We start from the raw sequence: 14,102 nt of genomic DNA, 5'->3' as shown, positions 1-14,102 counted from the left end.
AACGGAACATCTCTTTGAATATGAAAAGTTAATATTGTGAGGCTACAGATATTAATGCATGTAATCCCTAGCATACCAAACACTTTTCACTTGTGATCTCGTGAAGAGAATTGTTCGGTATGTAACTATTGATCTAAGCATGATAAATTTGGCAGAAACATACTGAAAAATATGTTATGATACAGTAGGTACATACCGAACAGTTCTTTACATGGGGATCCCATGTGAAAAAACGCAATGAGTATGTACCTACCGAAATAGTGTTGATGAGTTCAATATTGACTTACTGACATACTAAAAATTTTGAAAAAAAACTAATTGATGCAAACTATAAAGATAAAAGCTATTTTTAACATAGTTCATTTGCAAAATGATTAGAAACAATTCTAAGAGCAAAAGATGATGGAAATAAATGATAAAAAACTCACTTACATCTATCAAAATACTTAATCATACTAAATACTGGTAAAAAAAAAATAATAATAATCTGATTTTAATGAATAATATCCCCACAAATAGATCAAAACACGATTATTTGATGAATCTCTGAAGGAAAATCGATTAGTTATATGAATTCAACAGAATTTTGTTGGTCTTTCGATATGAATGTTTTGGTAGGGTTTGACATGCTTTGATTCAATTGGAGGGAAAAGTCGTGTTTGTTCAATGAGTGTTAGGTGGGTGTATGTAGTAAAACATAATAAAACTCAAAGGGTATTTATGTACTTACACATTATTAACATTTAACGTTTAAGTGGTGTGACAACAAAAAAAAATGGGCGTAGATAGCCAGTGCCTTTATTCTTTTGTCAAATAAAAAAAGTTGTCTAAAAAGTGGAAATATTGTTGAATTTGGAAGAGTAAGCCTCAAAAATCTTAGGTAATAAGCTTTGGGCCTAAGATTTCTTATGGTGCTATGCTGCTAGTCCCGAAATTTCCTAAAGTTTGTCATATTACATAACCTACCAATCCTTTCTGAGATGCTCTAATGCTTGTTGGTGGGAAAGTTTGTTAGAGTTCAGTAAGTGTGAGATAAGATACTTTTCTTCAACACCACTTTAACACACATTCATTATCTCTCTCTCTCTCTCTCTCCCCTCTTCTCTTCTGTGCTTCAATGGCTAAAGTTATGATGTGGGTTTATTTTATTATAATTGCTCTGGTAACGGTCTCAGTGAGCCTTGGAGGACGATGTGTGGAAGCCCAAGTTCATCATGTGGTTGGTGGAGACCGTGGGTGGGACCCATCTTCTGATGTTGGATCATGGTCGTCCAGTAGAGTTTTCTGGGTTGGAGACATCATCTGTAAGTATTCTTTCTCTCTGCTAGGTAAAGAGCTACATAGATGAGCAGCATGGATTCACTTCACTTGGCTTCAATTACTGCATGGTTGGTTCACCTCTTAACATAGTTTTATTCATTTTGTTAATCAATCCCCCCTAATTGATTAGATGGGATGTTACCAGCATTTGGTAATTACTTTTGTAATTAATTATAATTCTTTTAAAATAAAAAATAATTCATTTTATAAATAAAAATATTTTGATCGTAAAATCACAGAATTAGATGATTAAATTGGATGTGTACTTTTGGAGTACTTCATAACAAAAGCATAAAGATGGTAATAAGACCAGATTTATGAAATAGAATGTTTGATATTCAAGAAACAAATGTTAATAAATTAAGCACGAGAGTAAATCATGAAAAAGATAGTGAAATTAGATATGAATTTACTCTTCACAACAAAAGACTTGGCTTTAGATATAATGAAATGGAGGATTATGATTTGTCTAATCCGCCCCAAATATTTGGAATAAGGCTTTATTGTTGTTGGTTTGTTTATTTATGTACTCATTTCATACATCATACATGATTGACTGTACGAGGCAGGGTTCATGTATTCGGCCGCCCAAGAGAACATCACAGAGTTGAGAAGCAAAGATGAGTTCGAATCATGCGATCTTAGCAACCCCATCAAGATGTACACCGACGGTATAGATAAGGTGACCCTTGATGGAGAAGGGTCCCGCTACTTTGTCAGCGGTAGGACCGAGAACTGCAAGAATGGTTTGAAGTTACATGTAGAGGTGCTACCACAATCAGCCACAACTGCATCGGATAAGCCCATGATTGGTAATGCTTTGGCAGCTGGACCCATTCCCTCAGGTTCAGTTGGTCTTTGTGGGAGAGTTCACTTTGTTCTGATTTGGATTAGCCCTGCTTTGCTATTTGGTCTTTTGAAAGGGTTTGAAATAGGGTTTTAGGTGCACATTTTTCAAATATTTCGTTTGTTTTTCTTGCTCTTTTGGTATGTCACTGTTTTGTGCAAGTGTGAGACATGAATGCTTTGATTTGTGAAGTTTTTCAATGAATGATGGTAATGTTTGTTTTTAGAAACTTCAAGACATTAGTCCCCAAGTCTCTCTCTCTCTCTCTCTCTCTCTCTCTCTCTCTCTCTCTCTCTCTTAAAAAAAAATTATGTTGCCACACCAATCTTTTATTATAGTACACCAATTAATTGAATTTATATATCTAATCTAAAAGGTCTAGACTATTGACACATCAATAAAGCTCTCTTTTTCACTTTCTCCTATCTTGCATCTCTCAACATCTCTCTCATTCTATTTTTTCAACAAATCTTGTCCAAGATAGAGATGACAATATATATGACAACCGGGCAAGGTGGTCAATGTGAATTTTTGTTACAAAAATTAATAAAAACTTGGACAAGATTCAACTTGGTAGGGGGGAGGGGGGCGAGAGGAGATGAGATACCCGTGTTTAAGACCATTCTCTCAAAGCCATGAATTTTGTACCAAGCATCTTGGAGGAAGTCATCTCATCTCAAACAATATAAGTTGTCACACATCAAAAAAAAAGATAAGCTGTTTAAATATAATTATTATTTTTAATGTATATTTATATCTAAATAAAATCGACTTTATATAAAATAAGTAGCTGAGAAGATCTCTATCAAAACATCATTTTTGTATTAAAATAATAAAAAATAAAAAATTAATTATTTTACCAAAATAGACAAAAACCCACTTGAACGAAGCAATACAGAGTCAGTCAGACGATTTTTAAGACCATAGTCTCCTTCAAACAACTTTAATGCCTAAAGATCTCTTATGTTAATGAATTTGTATGCAAACTACAATTAGCAAGTAAATAAGGGATACTAAAAAGTTATTTCCAAACATGCCCCTCGTAATCCTAGGATTTAGTTTTAGTCCCATACTAAATTCCCAAAATGAAATTAAAGTTCACCGAATATCACGTATCCAAAGATTGCTTTTCCATCGAATGGTACAGATATTGACGCATTGGTGGTTGACGAGAACAATTTGAGGCCATTGATGCAGATGTAAGTCTAGTTTTAGTTGTACAACCTAGTTTCAGGCACTTGATTTTCAATGGCTGAGATATATCTTCCAAATTTGAATTGAAATGATGAAAATGCGGAGGCTCAAGATTAAAGTTACAATTTAAGTGAAGGATATAATCTGGGATATAACTACTTAATGTACAAGACAAAGCCATCAATCGAATTGCCCTTCTTGTCAATTCTGAAGACTCCTTCCGATACATATACCTGTGACATACAGAAACAGAGAACTCTAAAAAGATTCACAAAAGAAATCCTTAAAAAGAAACAGCAAAGGAAACAAGATATAAAGCAGGACACCCAATTCAAGTTTTCATCGAATTGTAACAAAAGGCAATTACAAAATCCAAATTTTTCCTATAGAACAAGCAAACACTAGTTGTTCATCCCTTTTAGATGGCGTAACTCTGCACAAAATCAGTAAATGTGACAAGTAGAAGGTTTCCCTTCCAGGTTTTAATGACCGCCCGAGAACATTCCTATAAAAGAATAGATAATGGAAGTTTAATTTTATGGAGATGAAGCAGTAGCAAGTAAAATTTTACCTGGTCTCATGATGCACCTCAAAATGGCCCCATAAGGAAAGCCTAGAGAAGATAATGAAGCTTAAGAATGAACATGGTTTAGTCAGTAACAGGTCTGAAAAGCCCCTTTGGTTCATCATAAAACCATCTGCAAAACAATGTTTTGGTCTCAGAAAGAATGATTGTGAATGAGAAGCATATACACAATACAAATATGTAAAGGACAATCTTGGACAGCAAACGATTGTGAACTCCATTTAGTGTATTTGAACCGATAAGCCATGGATCAGACATACATTTGGTGCAATATAGATATCGAAACCTCCTTTCTTTTTTATAGATCATTTGAAATCAAACCCACAACCTCAAAGTTTAGGTGTTGTTTCTTATATCTACAACAGTTCTCACAAAGGGTGTGTGTGTGTGTCAATTTATCAAGTTAATCCTTTATTTGGGAATCAACTAACTATTGCTACTGTTTCCAAAAAACAAAAAGCAAAAAATAAAACCTACAAAACCAATCTAATGGATGAGACCACTATATATATAGTATATATATATATATATATATATATTCTAGAATCTTGATTATCTGGAATATATGCATGGAAAGGACGTCTTCAGTGCTCTACTTGATACCATCTCTGCCAACAAGAAATTCCTTTATAGCTAGAGAGCAAGAATTGCTTTAACAGGGGAAGTTGAAACATGAAGAAAGTTACACATTTGACACAAACAAAGCTCTCGAGGTTTTAATGAGACTAATCAAAATTTTGCAGCTAGTCAAATTTTCACCATTCACGTTCAAAATACATCCTCAAGTATAAACCTTTAAAATGATAGTTTATATGTAACTAGCACCAAAAGGGTTGCACAAACACCAATAAATGGAGACTTACTTGCACAGGAAAACTGATTGCAACCTATCATTTGTCTTGTTCTCTAAATGAATACGTCTTTCACTTTCCTCCTTAAACTTGTTTGGAGGAAGAACTTCACATGGGCCTTGAATTAAGCCAGCCCTTACAGTGCTACCATGATTAGATTCATACACCTGCAACAGGATAACATCCTATAAACTTCCACATGTAACAGATAGGACATTGAACATACTAGTTCAAAAAGAAGCCGCTCACGGTTTCATTGTCAACTGTGGGGACTTTTTAGTTTGCAATAAACATGGAGCTCAATAAATTTAAGCAATACAAAGGCAAAAAACATAAAATGGTACAAAGAAAAGACCATAATCTATTTCATCACACCTCATTATTTTCAGGAGTACATGGTTGGCCAACAAGATCTGGCAGGTCAACAGGAAAGTAACACCTATTCACAATAGCCCACTTTGACCCAGTTTTAGTATCCTCCCATAAAGCCTGCAAAGAAAACAAAGAGTTTTTTTTCCCTTAAGTGAAGCCTAACATTTTCCATGCAGAATTTACAGATGGGTAGGATTTGGGGGTGAACTACATTGATAAAGCTACAACAAATGAGGAATTTTGAGAATGGCTTGCCTGAAGCTTTGAAGGTCTCAGATTGCCATTGTTAGAATGAAAAAGAGCGTGGTCTTGTAGCTTGTACACAATTCCATTAATGTGACAGGACTTATAAAATGCCTTCTCATCCACAAATTGAAGTGTATCACCAACCCAATCGACACCATGTGAGCAATCTAATGCAGAACTAATGCATTCTATGGCTCCATTCACAGCATCTGAGATTCCAGCAGAAACAGCCTGAGCAACACCCTGGTCATCCTTCCTGACATCATACTCAGGCTTATATTCACAAGTCTCTTTTATAGAAGATGTCTTAACTTCGTGATACTGATTTGTAGAAACTTCAATGCAGTTCAGCTGTTCTTTGTCGAAATCTAGTGAGTTACTAGGGGTTTGTGAGTTATGACAAGTATCACTGTTTTGAAATTGTTGCTTAGAACTTGCAAATGGTGTGTCAAAAAGAGGGGCAGAAACGATCCCCACGGTTTCCTTTCCATTAGTTGTTATCTTCTGATAATTAACCTTTTGATCCGAATTCTCCACCACTGAAGAAGCCTGGACTCCACCTGTCTTCGAAGACACCTTTGGTACACTAATGTTTCTTGTAACACGGCCAAATTTAGTGGGTAAAGGCTGCCCACTGCTTGATATCAAGCACTTAGGACAGTGCCACTCACCTTTAGGAATGCCCTTTCGATTGTATGACTGAAGGCATTTTAAGTGGACTCCTTTATCGCAAGCATCACAAACAAGTAAACTTTCTACATCATTGATGGTAACCTTGCATATTTGGCAAGATAAAGACTTGTTCATGTAATCAATTGAAGGAGGAGTCCAGTTCGGGTGCTCAGGAAGCTTTGGTTGCAAAAACATATGAACATTCTTAGAGATGTCTTTGTGGTTAGAGCAAAATGATGAAGCTTGCACAGAGTTCATATCCTGTGAAGGTTGAGTTACACCCTGCAAGTTTCCATATGCAGTAGTTTGAATTACAGAAGGTTTAGAATTCCAATATCTTGTCTCTTGATGATCTATTTGAGTGGTGATTATTTCAGGTGCTCCCTTGAGCTTAATAGGAGTAGAATTTGGTACCTTGTTTGCTTGACCAACTTTAGCAATTGTTCCTGATTGAAGTTGTGGTGAACAAGTTGGAGCTTTCTCCAGTAAGTGATCACCAGAAGAATTTGCTGCACATAAGTAGTATGTCTAAATACAAATTAATAATTTGGAAAAGAGAGCATAACACCAGATAAAATAATGAAGAGATATTTAGAATCACGTTGCATCTATGATCACCATTCTAAAGTACGTTGCATCTGTTCAACAGGCCAAAAGTTCAACCCATCAAGCGATATTTTAGAATAATCAAAGCAGGCTCCTATAATTTACTATTTTTGGCAAATAATATCTTGCTATTTAAAAGAAATTTTCGAACTTACTATTTCTAGTAGATTCCTGTTTTACTAATTTTAGAAAATTCAAGAAATAGTATTTGGCTTTGTTTTAGAGTTCTCGATCCAGTCAATCACGTGCTCCATAACTGGTTAAATTCAGATATTAAGTAATTAGAGTGCTACCAAGGTTTCTATTTATTTTAATTGATGCTTAAAAAGTCATAGAGGTGTTAGGGATCCTTTTTAATAATTGTTTGATTTGTAAGTATAATTCATGTTGGGAGTTTTACATGTTTTACAATTTGGACATGCCTTTATAAACAGGTAGAACCTCTATATTTTATGGAATGAGAGAATGAAGGACGTAGATTAATTGTTTTGGCCATTTGTTAGCTCCTCTATAATCTTGGTGGTGAGACTCCATCAAACACTCCAAACACCAAATTCGTACTACCCTTTTCAGTCCCTAACTGGTTCAGAATCGTCCCACTATAAACCCTAACCTTAATCCCTATTTTCCATCCCATAAACCCTAAATTTCAACACCTATTAATGTTCAAATCCAATAGAAACTTACCCTACCATACTACATCAGTTTAGCATCAGACCTATTTGCATGCATCAATTTTGGTATTGGAACTGGCCATCCTGCATCACATATTCAAATTTCTTTCCTCCTTTAGTGTTTCTCATTCACAGTGGCACGTGAGTGTATCCAGTGATTTTAAAAGCATTTGAGGATGACATCTCGAAGCACACCTCATTAAAAATGCCTTAAGGCCCAATGAAGAAGCATAAAAACAGTTAAAGCCCATGCCTCATACCAGGAGGCTCCCAAAAGGCTTACACATCAATTAAAGGTGTGACCAAGGTTTATGCCTTTTGGCCAAGGCGTACACCTCATGTTAATCTTTCTATTTTTCCTATTTTTTAAACTATATATATCAACCATATTTCCTTGTTTTTTTTCTTCTTATTCCTTTCTTCTCTTCTTTTATTTCTTTGCTACTATATGCAATATAATTGGAATACATAGAAATAAATTCAAACATAAAAGAGTAACATTAGCAAAGTTGTTAATTGATTTGATTCATAAATAGTAACTTTTATACTTAATTATTTTTTGTAGTAAATATAAATTAATTATTTACTACAAAAAAATTTAACTACTCAAACATAAATATTTCTTTCTTGCTAAAATATTAAATTGTATACTATTATAACTATAGGGGATTAAAAGTTGGAATTTGATCATGTGCATTGGAAACTTGAAATGTGGAAATATGTGGTGCATTCCTTAACTTTTCCTATTTTTATATATTAACTATTTATATAAGTTAGATTATTTATTAAAAATTCCATGCATATGGGGCTTACACGCTATTTGTTGAGGCTTACACCTCGAGGTGCTAACCAGCCAAACACCTTGCCTCATACCTTAGCATATAAAAACATTGTGTTTATCCACTTGCTCATTAATTCTAATTCCATTTAAGTCTTAGTTAAATATTAATGATAATTTTTATGTTTACATAACTTCAATCAGTTAGCCCTTTTTTCATGTATAAAGTTTATTTAACCACATTAACAATTTTTTTTTTGTTGATAAGCAATCACATTAACATTTAACAAGATCTACTGCTTCTTTGTTCCCCATTTTTTACCATTTGAGCTTCTTTGTCTTCCTATGTGTTTTCTTGAGCTTTGTGCAGAAACACCAACAAACTTTCTTAGTTCACTGCTTTGTACGTACAACAGCCTCTTCATTGACATAGTGAGGATTGATACATTAATACAAATACATTCTGAAGAAACTGACCACATGACATTCTTGTATCAACATCCAAGATCAATATGAATATGTTTCCCATTAAATAGTGTAAAAAATTTCCATCAAGGAATAGCGACAACCAGATCCCTCCAAAGATGAAAGACAGGGTGTTAGTAAATATCAGAATAGAACTTAAATTACCAAAAATACTTATGCACTTATTTAGTACATTAATGCAACTACATTCTGAAAATACCAACCAAATAACATACTTTTACCAATATCCCAGGCCAACATAAATATGTTTTCCTTTACTAACATTAAAAAAATTCCATCAATCAGCAACAAGCAGATCCCTCCAAAGATTAAAGATTGGGCATTAGTAAATATTGGAATAGAACTTAATAATTACCAAAAATCCTTTGGCTATGCTTTTATTCATACATGGAAAATTCAAAGGTAGTTTGTGAAAAGATCTTCTAGAAGTGCAGTAATGGGAAAATGGCATCCATTCAGAAACTTTGACAACTGTATATGAGAGTAGGAATTTTATTTTGTTTGATGTTTTTAGAGGTAGATCTCCCAGACCTCCTCCTTCTCTTCCAATAAAATTTTACTTAATAAAATAAATCAAGTTTTGCTTGAGAAGGGTGCCTTGATTAGCTCAGATCCAATTTGATGTACAGTATAGATATTCTTCCTCACATACTATTGGAGTGGGTCCTATCAGCTTGGGGAATGGTAGATTCAGAACCAATCCAACAAGAAATCAGATCAGGTCCCAAATCCTTTGATTAAGATCGGGTCCCAAATCCTTGAATTGATTAACCCCTAAGCTATAGGATTTTGGGTCTGATCCGATCCACCCCTATCTGAGGCCTTCAGATAATATTTTCACAATGGAAGTTGTTGTTTCACCATTTTTGTACTTGAAAACAGATATAAAGTAGAACAGACTTCACCTTGGACTTGGGATACATAAGCAGACCCGTTTGATATTCCTTCCAATCTGAAATGCACAGCTTCCATTCGTGGCAATGCTAAGGAAGACGAATCTCTTTCCAAAGGCCTGTGAAGTGATCCCCTTGAGATCATAGCTGATTTTACTTCATTGGCGGGCAACGGATTTGATGATGATGATGTTGAAGCTCGTGCAGAAACTTGAATCATTGGTGAAGGAGCTTCACAGCCATTCAGAGTCACAGTAGTAGGACTTGCTTGGTTAGGTGGAAACCTTTGAGCAGTAAATTTCTTGGATTCTTCAATCTAGAGAAAAAGAAGAAAGATGGGCGAAGAAAGTAGCATCATAAAATGCAAGTAAATGTATTATTTGAAGCACAGAAAAAACATATAATTTATATGATTTTACATCATTCCATATGTTGTAAAATCTGACAATTAAAGTAGCACAATTCTCTTCAAAAATCATTTGCAACCAATTAGTGGGAAAAAAGTGCTAGGAACACGGCTAACTGCGCCTCAGAATCTTATCATCCAACTTCATTCATTCTCCACAAAAGCCATAAGAAATGATAAATATTACCAGAGGCGGTATTAGTTATTGACTAACTAATAAGATTTGTCAGCCAAGAGTTCCATTATTTCTATTGCAGAGTTCATACAAAGAATGATATCTATAAATCGCAAATCAATGCATTTTAAGTAACAGTGTTGTGAAAAGAGGAGGTGAAATTATATCTAATCAAAATATGAGGTCGTAGGCCTCCAATGAATGATGAGGTAATAAATGTACCCAGAGAATTTGAGAGCTCAAGGGATGATATACTATATATCATGATTTTAAAAGGATAAAAGGAAAGAAAATGAGAAAATCCCCAATGGTTTTATCTTAGAGGTACTTAATAAAGACAATCCTTCTTTTTTTTTTCTTTTTTTTTGGAATTTTTTTGTGCCAATCACCACAAACTCATACTTCAAAACATTCCAAAATGTTTCTTCACACAAATCTAATTCATTTGATATTCTGTTCTCAGATATTATGTATAAGAGGAATAGGCTTGTGATGCATAAATCCCAAAAGATCATAATCATTAAAGCCTTATCCCATAGATTTGGGGTGGGCCAAACGAATCTGTTTCTTCTGTTCCACTATATCCAAAGCCGCGTCTTTTGTTATCAAAACAAAAGATACTGGGCATACAATCTCTTAGAGGCAGACCGGTTGTTTGGGATACCAGGGAATACTACACGGGATATGTTGGGGGATTTAGAATAGTGAAATAGAAGAGTTTTAAAAGACAAATCTAGAACTATAGTGGATTATACACCACAACTGAGCAGCTAATGTTTAATTGGGTCTATATTTTGAAAGAATGTGAGATCTTCATAACAAAGATTTCAGATTTAATGACTAAATTATTCAATTGTGGTTGATTTAGAGAACCTAACCTCATCTCCTAGACTCCGCAACCATAAGAAGACCGAATCAAGCGGTCTTTCTCCAAATTTTGTCATTATGACCTGTCACCATATGCTATTGCGATTGCACCCAAACCTCCATAGCCACTTGCCCAACAGAACACAATTCATTTGTCCAAGATTCCTTAAGACACTAAAGACCTTAAAAACTCCACCGATTTTTTTTGTTTTTCTTTTAAGGTGGTGTGTTTAACCGTGTAAAGGTGAAAAAGTGTGCCGCCAAATCTATATATACAACCTCTTCATGTTTGAGATTCTTGCAATTCAGTGATATAGCTCCAATTCATCAACCTTACACTTTCTTGCTAAATCAGTTACTGATAACATCTTATGCATATACAATCCACTAAAGTCATACACGATTAAAGAAAAACATGATTTCTATTTATTCCCATCATCTAAGACATCCTAAATTTCAGTACCACAATTTCACTTTCATACCTCTTCATAAGAATTTTCACAACCTTAAAAAAAAAAATTTGAATCGTTAAAATCTAAACAAAGGTTTTTCACTTAGTTAGCTATCCACAAAGATTGATTCAAACTCTTTACCTTCCTCTTTGTGAGCTGTAACTTCTCTGCAATTGACATCTTAGGAGGCCGAAATCCTAACCTCTGCTCTGTTGATCTGTTAAGCCCAAGATCCTCAATAACAACCCTAACTGCATTTCTCGGGAAAATATCCTCTGGAGCCATCCCTTCGCACATCGCAGCCAAATTCTCCCTCGCTTCAGCCATAAGCTCTTTCTCAGCAGCCGACGGACTCCTCGAACCTCGCATCATCCCCATCGCAGATAAAACCAGAACAATCTCCGCAACCCTCTTCATATCTCCACCCAAATCAACTCTTGCCTTCTTGTTCGGACCTAAATCATCGCCCCCATTGTTCTCTGCTACTCTTTTTTCGCCAACAGACGACACTGATTCCAACCCAGACAAATCCATCCCTCCACGAATCCTTCAAACCACTCATTCACCGAAAGAATTCCATCGAACCCACTCGTTCGAGTTACCGAAGAGAAATCAAGAAGTTGACCACTGTAATTATCTTGAACCTGTGATTCTAAGCCAAATTCGACCTTGGGAAAGAAGAAATCGAAGGGGAAAACCTGCAAATGAGAGAAATCAAACGCCATGGAAGAGTGAGGGGAGAAACCCTAGGGGTTGGGGTTAGAGGAGAGGAGAAATAAGGAGAAAACGTGGGAAGGTTTTTGAAAACCTTTGATCCGTTAATATTTACCTTTTTGGCGGGTACTTGAAGGAGAGTTAGAAGCTTTGTATAGAGAGATGGCGAGCAGAGAGACTTGAGACTTGAGAGAGAGCGAGTGAAGAGAAATTTTATTAAATCGCTCTCTTGCGCGCAAATCCGAGTTTAAAATGGTGAGGGGAGAGCGAGTCACCAAGTGTAAATCATGGAGTTAAAAGTAGAAAGGCCTTTATATAGTTTGACAAAACTGATATTTTACAGGAATTACTAGAGGGAAAATTACTCAATTGACTCTTAGGGGAGGACATCTTTCCATGTACCCCCAAACTTTTGGAGGGTAACTTAATAACCCAGTTAGTGAGCTTTTTTTCCTTTTGAATGCCCCCTTACCTTCAACCTCATTCACCCTTGACCATGGTTTTAAAATTCATTTTTACGTCTCGTATCGTCTCGTTCATGGATGAGACCGAGTCATTTCGGACAAGTTTTCTGATATGTTTGAGTCATCTCGTTCAACAATGAGAAAAATGAATTGTAGATTCAAATTTCATTCGATACATTTGACTTGTCTATCCATCTTATTGGTGGACGATACCGAGACGTATCGGACGAGTCGTTTTGATCTCTGACGACATTTAAAACCATGCCCTTGCAATGTTTTTTAAACACTCAAAATACCCTCACAAGTTAAAAGGTAAAAATGAAGTATTCATTTTTCTTTTTTCTTTTCTACTTCTAACTTTTACTCAAACTCTAATGACTCTCTCTAGAGATTTCGACAATTTTCTAATCTTCATCTACGAAGAATGACCATCTGAATGAAAACTTACATCAAAAGATCAAATTTGTTTTCTGGTTTAGAGGAAGAAACCACATTTGAACGTGAAATCATCTCATGTAACACATGATGGCCTTTAAATTGGACAAGGTCATAGATTCAATGTCGAGTTCGTTGCTCTACTTGATTCATTGCTGAGGTTGTTGATTAACATTTTAGGGTTTGGTGAATAAAATGTCTAGCTCAACACTTGGGATTATGAACTGTGAGTTTTGTTGTGTAATTGTCTTGTATTCTGTATGTTTTTTAGAGTTACTAAAAAGGGATTATATAATATTATCTTTTGGCTTTCTTCCTATTTTGGGGGTTTCTTTTTATGGGGAGATATACATGCTTTAATAAGTCACGATTTTATAAATAGAGATCTCTAGGATTATAAAAACTATGACAAGGGATTTTCTCTTTCTAAGATTTAGAGAGAAAGAGATAGGGGTGTACAAAGATTTTAAGGCTTGGATTTGGGATTAAAATCTTAGTTCTTTTTATTGTATTGTCCTCATTTGATTTCTTAGTGAAGAAAATTGGTTATGATCCGTGGACATAGGAACACTGATGAACCACGTAAATCCTTGTATTTTTTTGTGTGTGATTTTTTTGTTTTCTTTCTACATCCTAGTTTAACAAGTTTATTTTATTATTCTTTGTTTTTTAGTTTTTTGTTTTTCATTTAAGATGACATGCAGTAGAGTCTAGCCAACAATAGATGAAGTTCTTTGGATCAATTAGCAATTAATAAGAAAAGACCTTTCATGAGTTGTGGTGCAAATTGAACCTTGTTGTTTTGACTTTCAAGCAAAGTGAGCGGGTCTAGCAAGGCTTGGATTTAGTTGATTCGTCTTTACGCAAATCATCCAAGGGGAGGATAGATAGATGGTGATGTAAGTATTTTAATTTTTTACAACTAAATTTTCTTGTGAAGTTTCTATCACTTACGTGTTCTAAAATTGATGAACAATTTTTTGTGAGTGATTAATTCGAACTTTGTTCTAATGAAGGATAGAGACAAAGCTGGCAACAGATCAGTTCAGTATCGAATCAGTACT

The 14,102-nt window shown here is 35.0% G+C and overlaps 2 protein-coding genes across 3 annotated transcripts; one reads left to right on the top strand and one right to left on the bottom strand.

Annotated features, from left to right (window-relative positions):
* Nucleotides 1–866: 866 nt before the first annotated feature.
* LOC147391886 (stellacyanin-like) lies at nucleotides 867–2,396 on the top strand. The gene is made up of 2 exons (XM_086458585.1): nucleotides 867–1,304; nucleotides 1,890–2,396. Exons 1-2 carry the CDS (start codon nucleotides 1,118–1,120, stop codon nucleotides 2,261–2,263), a joined length of 561 nt encoding a protein of 186 aa, XP_086314711.1. The 5' UTR covers nucleotides 867–1,117; the 3' UTR covers nucleotides 2,264–2,396.
* Nucleotides 2,397–2,761: 365 nt separating this feature from the next.
* LOC147391885 (uncharacterized) lies at nucleotides 2,762–12,458 on the bottom strand. Of its 2 annotated transcripts, XR_015182846.1 has the most exons (9): nucleotides 12,255–12,456; nucleotides 11,567–12,123; nucleotides 9,538–9,841; nucleotides 6,503–6,597; nucleotides 5,426–6,370; nucleotides 5,174–5,287; nucleotides 4,811–4,965; nucleotides 3,933–4,059; nucleotides 2,762–3,594 (listed from the first exon to the last, which is right to left on the bottom strand). XR_015182846.1 is itself a non-coding variant. In XM_086458584.1 (8 exons), the coding sequence occupies exons 2-8, from the start codon at nucleotides 11,957–11,959 to the stop codon at nucleotides 4,011–4,013; spliced, it is 2,055 nt and encodes a 684-aa protein (XP_086314710.1). In that variant the 5' UTR covers nucleotides 11,960–12,123; nucleotides 12,255–12,458; the 3' UTR covers nucleotides 3,614–4,010. The 2 variants fall into 2 exon arrangements, 1 of the variants encoding a protein (XP_086314710.1); XM_086458584.1 differs by lacking the exon at nucleotides 2,762–3,594 and having other exon boundaries at nucleotides 3,614–4,059; nucleotides 12,255–12,458.
* Between the last annotated feature and the right edge of the window lie 1,644 nt (nucleotides 12,459–14,102).

Source organism: Akebia trifoliata, chromosome 11 (genome assembly GCF_017979445.1).
Source record: "Akebia trifoliata isolate Shusen 1 chromosome 11, ASM1797944v1, whole genome shotgun sequence".
NCBI classification, from domain to species: domain Eukaryota; kingdom Viridiplantae; phylum Streptophyta; class Magnoliopsida; order Ranunculales; family Lardizabalaceae; genus Akebia; species Akebia trifoliata.
The sequence above is the reverse complement of the archived record's forward strand: the minus strand, read 5'-3'. Positions and strand labels throughout refer to the sequence as shown.